Source organism: Suricata suricatta, chromosome 11 (genome assembly GCF_006229205.1).
Source record: "Suricata suricatta isolate VVHF042 chromosome 11, meerkat_22Aug2017_6uvM2_HiC, whole genome shotgun sequence".
Taxonomy (NCBI): domain Eukaryota; kingdom Metazoa; phylum Chordata; class Mammalia; order Carnivora; family Herpestidae; genus Suricata; species Suricata suricatta.
The window spans coordinates 51,138,430-51,153,295 of NC_043710.1; the positions used below are offsets into that span (position 1 = coordinate 51,138,430).

General features: G+C 38.5%; 1 protein-coding gene across 1 annotated transcript; it reads right to left on the reverse strand.

Annotated features, from left to right (window-relative positions):
- Window positions 1–268: 268 nt before the first annotated feature.
- Window positions 269–1,258, reverse strand: LOC115272331 (putative olfactory receptor 52P1). Its single transcript, XM_029915417.1, has one exon. It carries the CDS (start codon window positions 1,256–1,258, stop codon window positions 269–271), a length of 990 nt encoding a protein of 329 aa, XP_029771277.1.
- Between the last annotated feature and the right edge of the window lie 13,608 nt (window positions 1,259–14,866).

Consider the following 14,866-nt stretch of genomic DNA (forward strand, 5'->3'; position numbering starts at 1 on the left):
AGAAAGAAAGGTAAGTTCCTGTGTCTAGGCAGAGGCTCTTCTAACCTTGGTTGGAAGAACTTCGCCAGATTATACTTTCCTGGATGGAAGTTTGGGATACTGACCAAGTGACCTCCTCTGTGATTTATTATTCTTTGAAATGGTATAAAATGTACTGTGGAGGACATCAGTGTCCTATGACAACCTCTTACCAGTTTCAAATACTGAAGATTGTTTAATCTTGAAAATCTTCTTTTCTTTTGGACTAAGTCCCTTCTATACTACTGGATCACTCAGATACCTTGACCCCAGTTCCCTGCCCCCTTTGAAGCACTCTGACAACTTTTTCCCGAATTTCTCTGGTCTTAACTCCATATACTATAGGGTTAAGGGCGGGTGGGAAGAGTAGATAGACATTGGCTAAAAGAATGTGAATATGGAGTGGAACATGGTGGCCAAAGCGATGGGTAAAAAAGGAGAAGAGGGCTGGTGTATAAGAGATTAAGATGACACAGACATGGGAACCACAAGTCCCCAGGGCCTTGGACCGAGCTTCCTGAGATGAGAGACGAAGGACAGCTTGTGCAATAAAGACATAGGAGAGACCAATGCAAAGCAAGTCAACCCCAATGACCAACAGTGCTGCTGTCAGCCCATACACACGGTTAGGCCTGGTGTCTCCACATGCTAGCTTCACAACAGCCATATGCTCACAGTATGTGTGTGGGATCACATGGCTTTGGCAGAAGCTCAAACGTTTAATGAGGAAGGGGCATGGGAGCATGAGCATGGAGCCCCGCACCATAGCTACCACTCCAATGCGGGCAATGATGGTGTCAGTGAGAATAGTGGCATAACGGAGTGGGTGACAAATGGCCACATAGCGATCAAAGGCCATGGCCAGAAGCACAGTAGACTCCATCATGCAGAAGGCATGAATGAAGAACATCTGTGCCAGGCAGGCAGAGGCTGAGATGTGTCCAGCCCCACACCAGAGAATGGCCAGTAGCTTGGGAACTGTGGAGAAGGAGGCAGCCAAGTCAATGGTTGAGAGCATGCACAAGAACAGGTACACAGGCTTGTGCAGGGCTGGCTCGGTGGCAACAACAACCAAGATGGTGATGTTGCCCACAATTGTGGCTGTGCTCAGGCAGCACACAGGGAGTGAGAGCCACAGGTGGAACTGTTCCAGACCTGGGATGCCCAAGAGGAAGAAAACAGAAGGGTCCAGGTTAGTGTGATTAGGAGACTCCATCATCTGGACAAAACCTCTGGGCATCTTCTCTGGTCAGAAACCCCACACAGTATCACATTACCTGAAGAGACAACAGAGAACAGAGATATGAATGAGTTTTGAGTGACACAACTATATGTTAGGCAAGCATTATCATCTATAAATGGGGATAATAAGAGTAATAGCCCCTAGAGTTCTTAAAAGAATTGTATTGGTTAATATTTGTACAGAACTTTGAATAGCATTTGATACATAGTACTTGTTAAATAAAATAAATGAATATGAAAGAAGACTTCAAACAAGCATTTAAATAAATCAGAATTGTCTTCTCACTGTTGTCAGGGCATCTGGGTGGTTCAGTAAGTTAGTGTCTGGCTCTAGACATGAGTTTGAGCCCCACGTCAGGCTTTATGCTGGCAGTGTGGATCGTACTTGGGACTCTCTCTCTCTCTGTCTCTGTATCTCTCTGCCCCTCCACACACACCCTCTCTCTAAGTAAATAAATTAACTTAAAAATACTATTGTTGACAAACAAAGGTATGGACCTCATTCATTTTTCTCAAGAATATAACATACACATACTCACTCACACTCTTTTCTGAAGTATGCAAAAAGATATGGTGGGACTGTCAGTCCAAAACACAACTGCCAACACAGTTAACTGGGTGAAGTTTGGAATTTTTATTGTTTTCAACTTAGAAGGGATTCTGGTCTGGGACCTAGTTCTTGGTAATTATTTCCAATCTTAATATTATCATAGTTGTTCCCACTCCTTTCATTAACCAAGGGAGACTTTCACATACTCCTGATCAACCTACATTTGCAATTCTGTAAGATGCTCCATCCACCTTCACGTGTCTAATTTCCATTTCAACCAAGATGTTCAAGCTAACACTTTTTGGACTTCATCTTCCTGAAACAGAAACTTCCAACCTTTTAGAGTCCATTCCACTCTTGGGTTAATCCTTCATTCACATTCTACCTGTGGTTCTTGGTGATTTCAAGGAAAAGATGTAGTCAAATTTTCAATTTCACTCTTCCACAATGTCAAGAAGTGATTTTATAAGGCTGCTTTGACTCATGCTTAATGATGACTTAGCTCTTATTGAGAAGAAAATCCTATACTACTCTCCTTTTTCCCACTTTTCCCACACCTCCTTTCCCTAAGAGGACATAGCCTACTGTGGGGAGTATTTAACCTCAGAAGAACTATTCAGAACATGTGAAATCATAATGGTAATAGGATCAAAACAAAAGTCTTGTCGTTAAGATAAAAGCTGAGAAATGACTTTAACCGGAAGTTTTCAAAATGAGAATAAGAACTTTACTGTCCAGTAATTTGTGTATTCAACTATAAATATTTAGTGTGAACCTCTTCTTTAGCTTTATTCTAGATATTGGATAATCAGTTATTGGAATAATCAGTATAAAAAAGCCACTAATTCTGGGAAGTTTGTGGAGTTAGAAAATAGTATTAAAGAAGAATCACCTCTTTGTTACAACTTTTTCTTGTTCCCGGTGTGTATCTATCAGATGAGAACAGAAAAACCTCTTCCATTCCTTAATGGACCACATACTTCTCCATCTTCTGCCCCGAAGGTCCTTCACTACCATTTACATGTGTTTAAGAGACCAATAAAAACATTAGAAGATAGCCTGAACATGTTGGTAAACAAAATGAACTGTTTCCATAAATAAGAACTAATAAGGAGGGGAAGTTGGTGACAAATGCCATGCTAATCACAGCTCAGGGCCAATAAACCACATGACCTCTACAGAAGAGAGATAGATGTGGCTTTTACCAGCAAGTGCATACAAAGAGTCGTTGGTCACAAAGTTCTGTGAGCTTATGCTTCAGAGGGCAGATACAGCAGAGATCTAATTTTCTAATCAATTTGACCAAGGGTCTTATTTTCCCTAAGGGAAAACACATCAAGGTGAAAGTATGGACTTGTGTAAAAATATGACGATTATTGATGTTGATTTAAGTCTTAAGATCTCCACCTAATATTTAGGCAAGAGTACACAGTCAGATCTCATGCTTGCCTTGACATATTCTTTGAAGAGGTAGGATATTTTGGAAGCATGAGACCTTGGAATTTTTAAAGCAGAAAGGTGTGGTGGTAGAAAAAAATGTGGACATTGGAATTCATGAAACTGGGAAGAAATCTTTGTATTTACCTCTTATTTTCAAGGCTTCTTTGAACAAGTCAATTTTCTTCTAAGATCCTATAGTTTTCTAATCCGCTTTTTGATAATAGTTTGTAAGATTATTGAAAAATGTATAAAGTACCTAGTATAGTTTGTAGCCCATAGAAGGTATCATTAAATATCACTACTATTATCATTGCCTTTATTTTAATACAAAAGTGACCTTATATCCAATACAGAATTCTCACACTGTTTCCTAACCCATCAAATCTAGTGTTAGCTTGGATGTTTATGTAATGAGAACTGTTTAATTGTAGAGAAAGCTTGCTGATAAAATAAATATTCTTTATGATTTTTATCTGTATGCCTTCTGAGGTCACATGGAAATCATAAGCAGATCAGAAAATAGCTTTCCTGGTTCCTCTCAGCTAAACTGGATGTACCCAGCACTGGTTTTGATAACACAGATTTACTTTATGAGCTAAAGTGGATCTCTGCTCAGATAACCGTCCCAATAAAAATAAAGAAGCTGGAGTCAGATGCAGAAGCAACAAAGCCTTGCTCACTACACCACCCATCCACTTAGTTTATGCCAGATATTCCTACAGTTTCGATTGTCTCACAAATTCACTCACCCATAGCCAGGGGACTAACTTGATGGTTCTTCAACGAGCTTCCTTCCTGTGTTTTAGGTCTCAGACCCTATGCTTTATGACTTTTTTCTTATAAAAGCTAGACTGGGCACAGATTGCCACATATCACTTGACTATATTGGCTCCTAAGTGATTGATGTCTGTGAACATCACCAGCCCCTTCATAGGACAGTGCACTCTTAGCAACTCATCCAAGTTCATCATTGCCCCATATAACTCATAGGAATGAGCCTGTAAACTCACAGCATCTCTTGTATAAACTATTTTATGATGGTGATAACAGTGTATGATCATTCTCACACTTCAGTGTGAATCTGTCCCTCTGACTCAATCTCTAATCCAATTCTTATTGTGACATTAAAGCCAAAAGTCCCAACATCACAATTCAGGGGGAAGACTAGAGATGGAGAAGACTGTTCATGCCTGAAACTGCAACACAGACAAAAGGCTGTGTCTGCACAAGAGCACGGCGAAGTGTGGGCTACTTCTGCCCATTTGGAGAACATTCGGTCATGAAAAAGCTCAAGGTAATTGTTTTAGAACCCTAGATCACAAACAACAACTTTAGGGTAATCATTAAGGTCCTGCTGATTCCCCTGCCCAATTTCTTACTGTGGATACAGTGTCTATCTATTTTATACACATTTCCCTCATATTCTTAGTGGGTAATTATTTCCTGTTAGTAATATCAGGAATATCATAATAAGTGCCTTGAACTTTCTTCACAATGCCTCTCATTTCCCTGGTCTGGCTAACATATTACTTGCTTCTTTCTTTGCTGTCAGCTCCCCACTCTGTTTCTCTTCCCAGTTATTTGGTCTAATGCCAAACTAAAACTTCTCTTGTAGGAATCCCATTAACTGAATCTCTAAATCAGACTACACAGGGATGTTATTCAGCAAAATCTCCTTTTTGGTCTTTAAATATTCTCCCTGCTTTGAAGTAAAGTTCTCATCACCAGTTGTACAGATAGACTTCTCTTAAGGGCTAAGAAATGTCTTTTCCAGACTCTTTCCCTAGCCCAGACTCACATGACTCCAGGAGAGCTGAAATGAGAAGGTATGGTGGTTTGGAAGCATCCTCAGAAGATTTAAAGAGAATTACTTGTCTCCCGCCCTCAACTATCTGAATGCTGGACTGAGAGGCTGTTATAATGATGAAACCTATCCTAAAGCATCCCCAAAGATTTCAGCAGGTTGCACTGGATTTATGTCTGGAGCCATCTAGGGAGTTTCTATGTTCCCTAGAAAGTTGAGTATCTACACTTTTATCTTTTGGTTGAGATGAGAATATAGAGATGAGAATATAGAAGTGAAGGCAGAAGCTTTTGTTAAAGAGGCAGGGAAGCTTTTGTTAAAGAGGCAGGGAAGGAGTATTTGTAGTTTACTCTCTTGGGATTCTTTCTCTGTTTTTGTTTTGTTTTGTGTTTGATTCAGCACATCTCCATGTTGGCACTATTTATCTAAGGGCACCTAACATTTTAGGGGCACTGAGGCTACAGGGACTGTGGTATCTGATCTGGATCCTTCTCTGTTTCCAATGCAGCTCCGTTCCCCCAGGATCCCAGGACGTGCTTTCCTTCCTGTTCCCCTCAGCGATTATCCCCGGCCTGTTCTCTATGTTTACTCCTCTTTGGGACTCCACAATCAGGAGAAGGTTACTGTGTATATCCCAGAATAGCCATTGTTACATAGCTGCATAGTGACTGGCTTTGTGAGATGTCATTTTTTTTTATTATCCATGCAAGATGTAGAGAGCTGATAATGGAACTCAAGGAAATTACAATCATATGTAGAATATGTGAATTGCTAAAGGCAGTTTTTTACCATATGAAGTGATTATATTGAGAAGATTTATACATTAAACATTCCCAAACCTATATTTCCTGGTGTCCTTTGCTGACAAACTACATTCATTGTGTTTATCTCAGTAAAGTATGTTGTCAGAGAGCTTCTTTGCATCAAATCCATAATCCAATTTTCTCTGGGTCTAATTCACTCTTGGCCAGTACTTCTATACACAGTGAGTTTGTTTGGTATAGCTTCACCACTCATACTTTACTCCATCGTGCCTCACAAAATTCTTTTAGATCATAAGCAAGTGTCTTAAACTCCTCTTCCCAGAAAACCAGCCCCAGCCATCATCAAGGACCCAAATCATGCAGGGAGACTTCCAAAAACTGTCTTTGCAAACTTACGGTCTCTGTCCACAATTTACTGCAGGACTTGGCCTCCTCCTCATCTTTCTAAATACTCCCCTGGTTATTATCTCCTATTGATCCTAGCTCCTAAGACTCTCTAAGCCAGAAGTATTTGAACCTCAGTGTGCTTCAAAATTACTTGTAGCTCTTATTAAAACACAAGTTGCTAGGGGCACCTGGGTGACTCATTCAGTTAAGCATCTGACTTTGGCTCAGGTCATGATCTCACAGCTCCTGAGTTTGAGTCCTGCATTGGGCTCTGTGCTGACAGCCCAAAGTCTGCTTGGGGTTTGTTTCCCCCCCTCCCTCTGCCCCTCCCTGGCTTATGCTCTGTCTCTCAAAACAAACAAACAAACAAACAAACAACAACAACAACAAAAAACACAAGTTGCTAGTCCACATTCCCCAGAATTTCTGATCCAGTTACTTTGGAGCACAGCCCCCAAATTTGCCTTTCCAATGACTTCCCAACTAATGCTGATGCAGCTAGCTAAGAGATCCCATTTTAAGAATCACTGCTTTCTGGAGCACCTGGGTAGCTCAGTCAGTTAAGAATCACTGCTTTCAGAAAAAGAATATTTAAAAATTAAAAAGAATCCCAGTTGGGTTTTTCTCCCCAAGTGGCTATGTGGTCTGCACTCCTGATGAGTTCCCTCAGACAATATAGTACCACAAACACCTTTAAATAAGTCACCTGAAAAACCTAAAGCAGAGCAGGCTTGCAGCAAGTTTCCTTTTACAGAACCTTTCCTGAAACATCTTATTTGCTTACAACTCAAAGTGGCTATTTTACTAATAGAAGTAAAAGGAAAATAAAAATAAAGGAAGTAATAAGCATTTGTAATGACTTTATTCATTTGGTCAAACAAGTGAGCAAGTTCTGAGGAAAGTCCTATGTGGTGCATTCTGTAGAGTCTATGATAGACCTGTGGTATATCAACTTGGGCATGCTAAACTACATTCCCCAGAATTCCCAGTTCAGCATGTTTCTAGATGGAGTGGACCACTAGACAGTCTCTAGTAAGGGTAAGAAGATGGAAGGGAAGCAGCAGCCATGGTGCATATACACACCTCCCAGTTATTCAAACACTGATACAGGTGCTACTGCAAAGGGGTGTCACAGATGTACTCACTCACACATCCCGATAAAGTTGACTCTAAGTTAGGAAAATTATCCTGAGTGGGCTTTTCTTAATCACTTGGCCTTAAAGGAGTATTAAAGGGGGCTTAGGCTTTTCTATAGGGAAGAGAGACTTGTACCGTGGAAAATAGTTTCAGTCCATGCCTGACCATATGCCTTTTGGATTTCAAACTTGCTGGGCCTGGCCAACCACTGTATAAGCCGTTCTTTTGAAAAGAACTATATCTGTGTCTATATCTATATCTATATCTATTTGTACCTATATCTGTGGCTATATTTATAATCTTACTATATTTTTCTGATTGAAACTAGACTGATACAGAAACCAAAGTACATTTCATTGTATTATTAGTGTATGTCTTTCAGGAAGTTGTGTTTGGGAAAAGGAAAAGGAAAAGGACAAATAAAATATGTGATTAAGGAGAACATCACACCATGATTTAGGATGAAAGACTTGATATCTTAAAGATGTTTAATCTCCTCAAATAAATCTATAAATTAGATGTAAGCCTAGTTAAACTTACAAAAGGAATTCTGTAGGGCTTGTCAAACATTGACATTTATATTAAAAAATAAAAATGTAATAGCTAAGTTTGCAATAGCCAAGTGAGAAGACTTGTCCTTGTAGATATTAAGAGTTATTAAATAACAATTATAAAATAATGAAAAGTCCAGAAAGAGACTCACACATTTTTAAACATTTATTCCATTAATAATCAGAAAGGACAGGATGTACTAATCAGTAGTTGAAGTAGGCTATTAATATATTTTAAAACACAATGAATATGATCATTTTATGATCCAGAGACAACAAAAATTCTAAATGGATTAAGTTCTTGAAATATTGCCTGCTTATATCTGGATGACTCTAGGCATTAAGAAAAGTAAGACAAAAATGTATATATCATAAATGACACTGAAGAAGAGGAAGAAATTCTTGTGTCTTTCAAGATTGTTCTAGCTGGACTAAGAATCAAATAGACACGAGACAAGTTAATAGGAGAAATTAAACTTCATTTTGTGTGTATGGGAAATAAAAAGACATAAAATATCAAAGAAAGTGAGGCAAAATAAGGTATATATGTCATCCTGAACTAAGGAAAAAATGATAGTGGTCTGGGACTTAAAAGAGAAAGAATGCAATTCACAGGAGATGAAAAGAATAAATGTTTGGTAACCAAAGGTTTGCTAGGCCATTCAGAAATAACAGAACATAGAGAAGACTGTGATCAAATAGGCCTGGCTTGATTCCCCCACCCCCCACCTACCACACCTAGTTCATATTATAATGTAATTATAATCCACAGTGACAACTCTCCCTGGAACAGGTCCTCTACCTAAATTTTTCTAGTCAGTTGAGGGGAATGTCAAAGTCTCTTCGTGAGTTTGCCAGGCTTTCATCATTTCCAGTTCAGCATAATCTGCACGCTGATGTGGTACATCTCTAGGGCAGCCTGCTTTGGCTCCTAAAAGGCAATTGAGACACTTATCCTTTTCATAATTTATATCAGCACAATATGGAATAATAGCATTCAATAGGTTAGGAGAAAACTACTGAAACAGATAAAAGTAGCAATATATTTATTAACATAAAATAAAAATAACTCTAGGGAAGCCTGAGTGGCTCAGTCAATTGAGCATGAGGCAGGCTGAGCTGTCAGCACAGAGCCTGATGTGGGCTAGAATCCACGAACCATGAGATCATGACCTGAGCTGAAATTGGATTCTTACCTGAGCCACCCAGGTGCCCCTAAGTTTGATTTTTAAAAAATAATTCTTTGCAATAGTTTTGAGTTAAAATTGGGAGAATGTCAAACTTAATTTTTCCTATTATCATTTCTTCTATAAAGTGAAGGAAACCCAGAGTTCAGGCAAAAAGACATCTTACCAGTTTTATTAAGCCTGAATTTGGGAAAGTCAAAATCGTAAAGAGAGGTTAGAGGAGACAAGGTAATAATATGAGTCAAAAACATCCAAAGGTAAGAAATAATCTTAGCCAATATTTATATTCAGTATACTAGGAAAAATAGTAACACCATTTACCATCTGTGACCCATGGATCTATTTTTCAAAATGCTTCTAAGTAAATTACTTCTTGAACAAAAAGTAAAAGAATGGCAAGGATCTTTATTAGAACTTTAATGAGAAAGTAGCAAACTAGATTTCATATGTTCATAGTTTTGATGATACATGTCCTAGATAAAGGCATCGTCTTCTGAATGTAACTATCAGTTGTCATGTTTGAACCTGGAACATGTTCATCTTGTAAATGCTGATTCTAGGTTTCAAATATTTCTCTAATAGGTTCTACCTTGTCATTACTTTCTGGTTCTCGTATCCTCAAATGCCATACTTGAAGACTTAATTGAAAACTGACAGCAAATGATTTTGTCGACAAGAGAATGGCTGTCATCTTAGCTCCGTCCTGGTTGTAAGACATTTTCATTTTTAGACTCGTAACTACCTGTTAGAATGATCAAATAATGTTTTATTCTGTGTCTTCTATTTCTTTCCATAACTTTTGTGTACATATCTGCTTTCTCATTTGCCTATTTAAAGAAAGACCTTATTGAGATATAATTCACATACCATCAGATTCACTCAGAGTGTACAATTCAATGTTTTACAGTATATTCACAGGTTTGTGTGGTCATCATCGATCTAATTTTAGACCATTTTAATTCCCCCTAGAAGAAGCTCCATATCCATCAGTAGTTAAATCTGGCCTCCAACCCTCAGTCCCTTCACCAGCCCTAAGCAGCTGTTCTCTCCTATGGATTTGCAGTTTCTGGGTATTTTATGTAAATGGAATTCTAATGTATGTGGTCCTTTGTGGCTGGCTTACTTCACTCAGCATAGTTTTCAAGACTCATCTATGTTGTAGTATATCAGTACTTCATTCCTTTTTTTAAGGAGATTTTTTAAAAAAATGTTTATTTATTTATTTTGAGAGAGAGAGAGACAAGAGAATCCCAAACAGTAGGGCCCTCCCACCCCCATGTCGGTCTCAGTGAGGGGCTCAATGGGGGGCTTGAACCCAGGAACTGTGAGATCATCACCTGTGCTGAAACAAAGAGTCACTTTTAAATAAGCAAATGACAAAAGCAGATGTGGGATTATTTCTTACTTTTGGCTGTTTTTGACTCCTATTCATACCTGACTCCTCTGACATCTTTTTATGATTTTCCTTTCCCAAATTTAGGCATAATAAAATTGTTAGGATGTCTTTTTGCCTGAACTCTGGGTGTCCTTTAATATAAACCAATTAGTGCAGGAGCTTCTGTAGATTAAAAAAAAATCCCTTACCATCTGATTCATTTGTCTTCTTAGGGTGCTCCTTGAACGAACAATTTTGTTTATATCAAAATTTCCCTAATTGGCCACTTGTAATTCCAAATGGCCTTTGGTGATTTTGTCATTGAGAAAGGTATGTGCAAAAATGAGAAAACAGAGGTCAGAGTTCTGCCAAGAGGTAGGCCAAATGTTTTACAGATAAATGATAAGACAACAAAGCTGACTTAGATTAAAAAGGAAAGTATTCCTTGTGTGAATCTCTGGGGTCATTTATCAATAGTCTCCTGGCAGGTGAATATTAAGAGAATATCTTTCCAAAACCAATTTTTCACACACAGACAAGACTAAAGAACATTCTTGTATGGCCTTAATTTAAAAAAATTAAATTTTTTGAAGTTTGCCTAAATGCTGCCAGGTTATAAAGACCTTGTGAAGTCATCAGTCCTTGAAAAAGAAGTTTGGAGAACAGATTTAATAGGTTTTTTTTTTATGTTTATTTATTTTTGAGAGACAGAGAGAGACAAAGGGTGAATGAGCAGGGACAAAGAGAGGAAAACACAGAATATGAAGCAGGCTCCAGGCTCTGAGCTATCATCCCAGAGCCCCATGTGGAGTTTGAACCCAGGAACTGGGAGATCGTGACCTGAGCTGATCATGATGCTTAACTGACTGAGCCACCCAGGTCACCCAGATTTATTGGGTCTTTAAATGTTTTTTGTGAACTCCTTTTATTGACATGCAGCAGTACTATGGACAATAGACAGGCAACTGGCAAGATGGCTAATGGCAAATCAAAGATTTGTCAGACTTTCAGCAAGGAAAATAATTAAATAATCAGATAGTCAAAGAGTCCCAGGGGAATATCTTCCAAGGACACCACCCAAAAACCCGACAATGAAGAACTCAATGGAAAAATTGGAATTCAATTTCAGTACAAGGTTGACTCTGAGCAAGTGAAAGTTAAAGGTGTTTCAGACGTGTACAGTACTATCCAGTAGAGGGTCCACACCTTGATAGAGAGCATCTCAGTGGACCTACACCTCTTAAGGTCTACAATATAAAGACCAATGGGAATAAACTCTCATTCAAACCAAGTTAGGTTTATTAGGGTGCTTTAGCAAGAGAGAACGTGCACTAAGGGAACAGTAGAGCTTCTCGAATGGGAAGAATTAGGAAGGGCTTGCAGTAGCTGGAGTTAGTCTTAGGTCATCATGACAGGGACACATTGTTGAAATAGTCAGTGGTCTTTAGAGTATTATACGTAAGTGATGAATCACTAAGTTCTACACCTGAAACTAATATGCTGTATGATAACTAACTGGAATTTAAATAAAAATTTGGAAGGGGAAAAAAAGAAAACAATCAGGGGTATTTAGAACACATGAACCCAGGTATGGTTAATTTTATACTACTTTGTTTGAGGTCTTATCCTAGAATATATAGGTCTGTATGAGTTTTGATGGTTTATTTTTCATGTTAATGGAAAATGAGAGAAGGACTGATATTTAATGGTGGCTATGTTTAAAGAGGTTTATAATGCTGGCAGAATTGTAGTGTCTGCTGTTTTACCCATTTTTGTATGGTTTAAAAGCTCCTTTCATCACTTAAATATTGAAATCAGCTTAATCTCTTTATTAAAATTTTTTTAATGTTTATTTATTTTTGAGAGAGAAAGAGAGAGGAGAGACTGTGTGTGAGTGGGGGAGGGGTAAAGAGAGAGGGAAGCACAGAATCCAAAGCAGGCTCCAGGCTCTGAGTTGTCAGTTCAGAGCCCAGTGTGGGGCTCGAACCCATCAATCGTGAGATTATGACTTAAGCTGAAATCTGGTGCCTAACTGACTAAGCCATACAGGTTCCCTCAGCCTAATCTCTTTAATGTCTTGGGGAAAACCACAGAATATTATTATCCTCCTTTACAATTTATCGCGTATTGAATCCTTTCCTGCTTGTCATTACAAGGAAATAAAAAATTAATATCACTAGAAACATAGTTTCTTGAAAGTATAGTGTGATATTTTGCATTACACTATAGCCTGTCAAGTTAGATGTTCTCAGGCAATTTTTACTTCAACCGATTATTTTGGCATATTCAATATCTTAGTCCCTTTGTATCGTTCCTTTTCTACCACCTTCTTTCACCTCTCAGTCTGAATTCTGAATGAGTCCAATATATGTGCCTTTTTTTCCCTTAAGGCCAGTGAATGTTGCATAAGAAAACCCTATACCCACAATCTCTAATTTATATTTTCTGGTAAACTCTTTTATCTTATTCACCATACCCATTATTGTATCTTCTGGCTGCTCCTAAGATTTTCACTTGGTCTTTTATTTTCAACAGTTTGAAAATTATTTGCCTAAGTGGTTTTTGAGGTTCTTTTTTAAATTCTGTTTAGTATTTTCTGATCTTCTTGAATCTTCAATTTGATGTCATAATTAATTTTGGAAAATGCTTGGCCTTTATTGTCTTCCAATTTTTTTCTAGTTTTTAAAAATCTTTCTATAATTCTGGGTGTGTTAGACCACTGCTGTTGTCCCACAGCTCTTTTCTGTTTGTTTCTTTTCCAATGTTTACTTATTTATTTTGAAAGCACACTTGAGCAGGGGGAAGGGCTGAGAGAGAGGAGAGAGAGAACCCCAAGCAGGCTCTGCTCTGACAGTAGATGCAGGGCTCCATCCCATGAGGTGAGCCAAAATCCAGAGTGGGATGCTTAACTGACTGAGCTGCCCAGGTGCCCCTATTTGTTTGTTTTTACATTTTTATCTCTTTGTGTTTCTGTTTGGTTATTTTCAACAGACTTATATTCAAGTTCACTAAATTTTTCCTTGGCTGGGTAAAATCCACTGATTAGCTGGTGAGGCCATTCTTCATTTCTATTACTGAATCTTTAGTTTCTAGTATTTTCATTCAATTATTTTTATTATAGCTTCCATCTCCCTGCTGAAATTATCTATCTGACCTTGCATGTTGTCCATCTCTTCTGTTGGAGACATTAATGTATTAATCATACTTATTTTTAGTTCCCTATCAGTTCCATCATATGTGTCATATCTGACTGTTGTTTTGATGATTACTTCGTCTCTTAGGAAGGTATTATTGTTTTTTTTCTGGACATTTTGTATTCTTTGTCATTTTTTTTAAATTGAAAGACAGACATCTTCTGTAGGATTAAACACTGAGATAAAAATCTGTGTACCTGGATATAGGCACGCCTGTCCTACCAGGCCTTTCCTGTAGGGTTCATGGTTGGGCTGTGTTTGAGACTACTGTCAGGGAGCAGGCATGTGGTCTTTGGTCTACTTAACTCTTTCCCTGGTCCTGTATCAGCAGAGCTAGATCAACCTCAGAAGCCACAAGGTGATAGAACATCTCAGGAGAGATTCTCCTTGTCTCTTGGTCTTTTGGACAAGCCACTCTTCAACCCACAGAATAAAGAAGCTTTAACCTCTAGTCTATTTCTTGGTTCATAAATTCTCTTGCATAATATCTTCATTGGGGTATACATTTGGTCCTATTCTCTTCCAATTTTCTCTGCAGAGAGAGAGGTTCTGTTAAGTGAGGGAGAGCAAGGGGAGTCCACTGATGCTTCCCAGCTGCAGCTAGTTTTCTCCTAAAATACCTCAAATTAGTATGCTATTATGAGGATTGATTTCTCTTCTAGGACTACCCAATCTAATCTACATTAGAAGTGTCTACTCTTCCTACTGGCATTTGCCTCCCCCCTCCTTTTTTTTTCTGGTTTGCATTTAAAAGGTCCCTCACCTGGGCACCTGGGTGGCTCAGTTAAGCTTCAGTCTTCAGACTTCAGCTGGGTCATGATCTCACAGTTCTTGGGGTTGTGCTCCATGTCTGGCTCTGTGCTCCATGTCCTGTCTTTGGATACTGTATCTCCCTCTCTCTCTGACACTCCCCTGCACTCTTTTTCAAAAATAAACTTAAAAATACATTAAAAAATTAAAAGGTCCCTCACCTTAACTGTACATAGTTCTGCTTAAGCTGCCTGACTAACTGAAGCTGGGATTTAAGTGTTTCTCCTTAATGCTCAAGTTTATTCTCTGATGATGGAATGGGGGGATGTATAGCCTTATTTTATGCCATCACACTGGTCTGAAGTCTGTTTATTTTACAAACGTGTAAGCAAACAAGACCACAGGTATTGGCTTGAGATAGCTTAAGGAGAAGGGAGTTATTGGAAGACTGTTAGGAACTTAATAGG

Coding starts and splice junctions, on each gene's coding strand:
- LOC115272331 (XM_029915417.1), bottom strand. CDS start 1,258: ATGCCCAGAGGTTTTGTCCAGATGATGGAGTCTCCTAATCACACTAAC.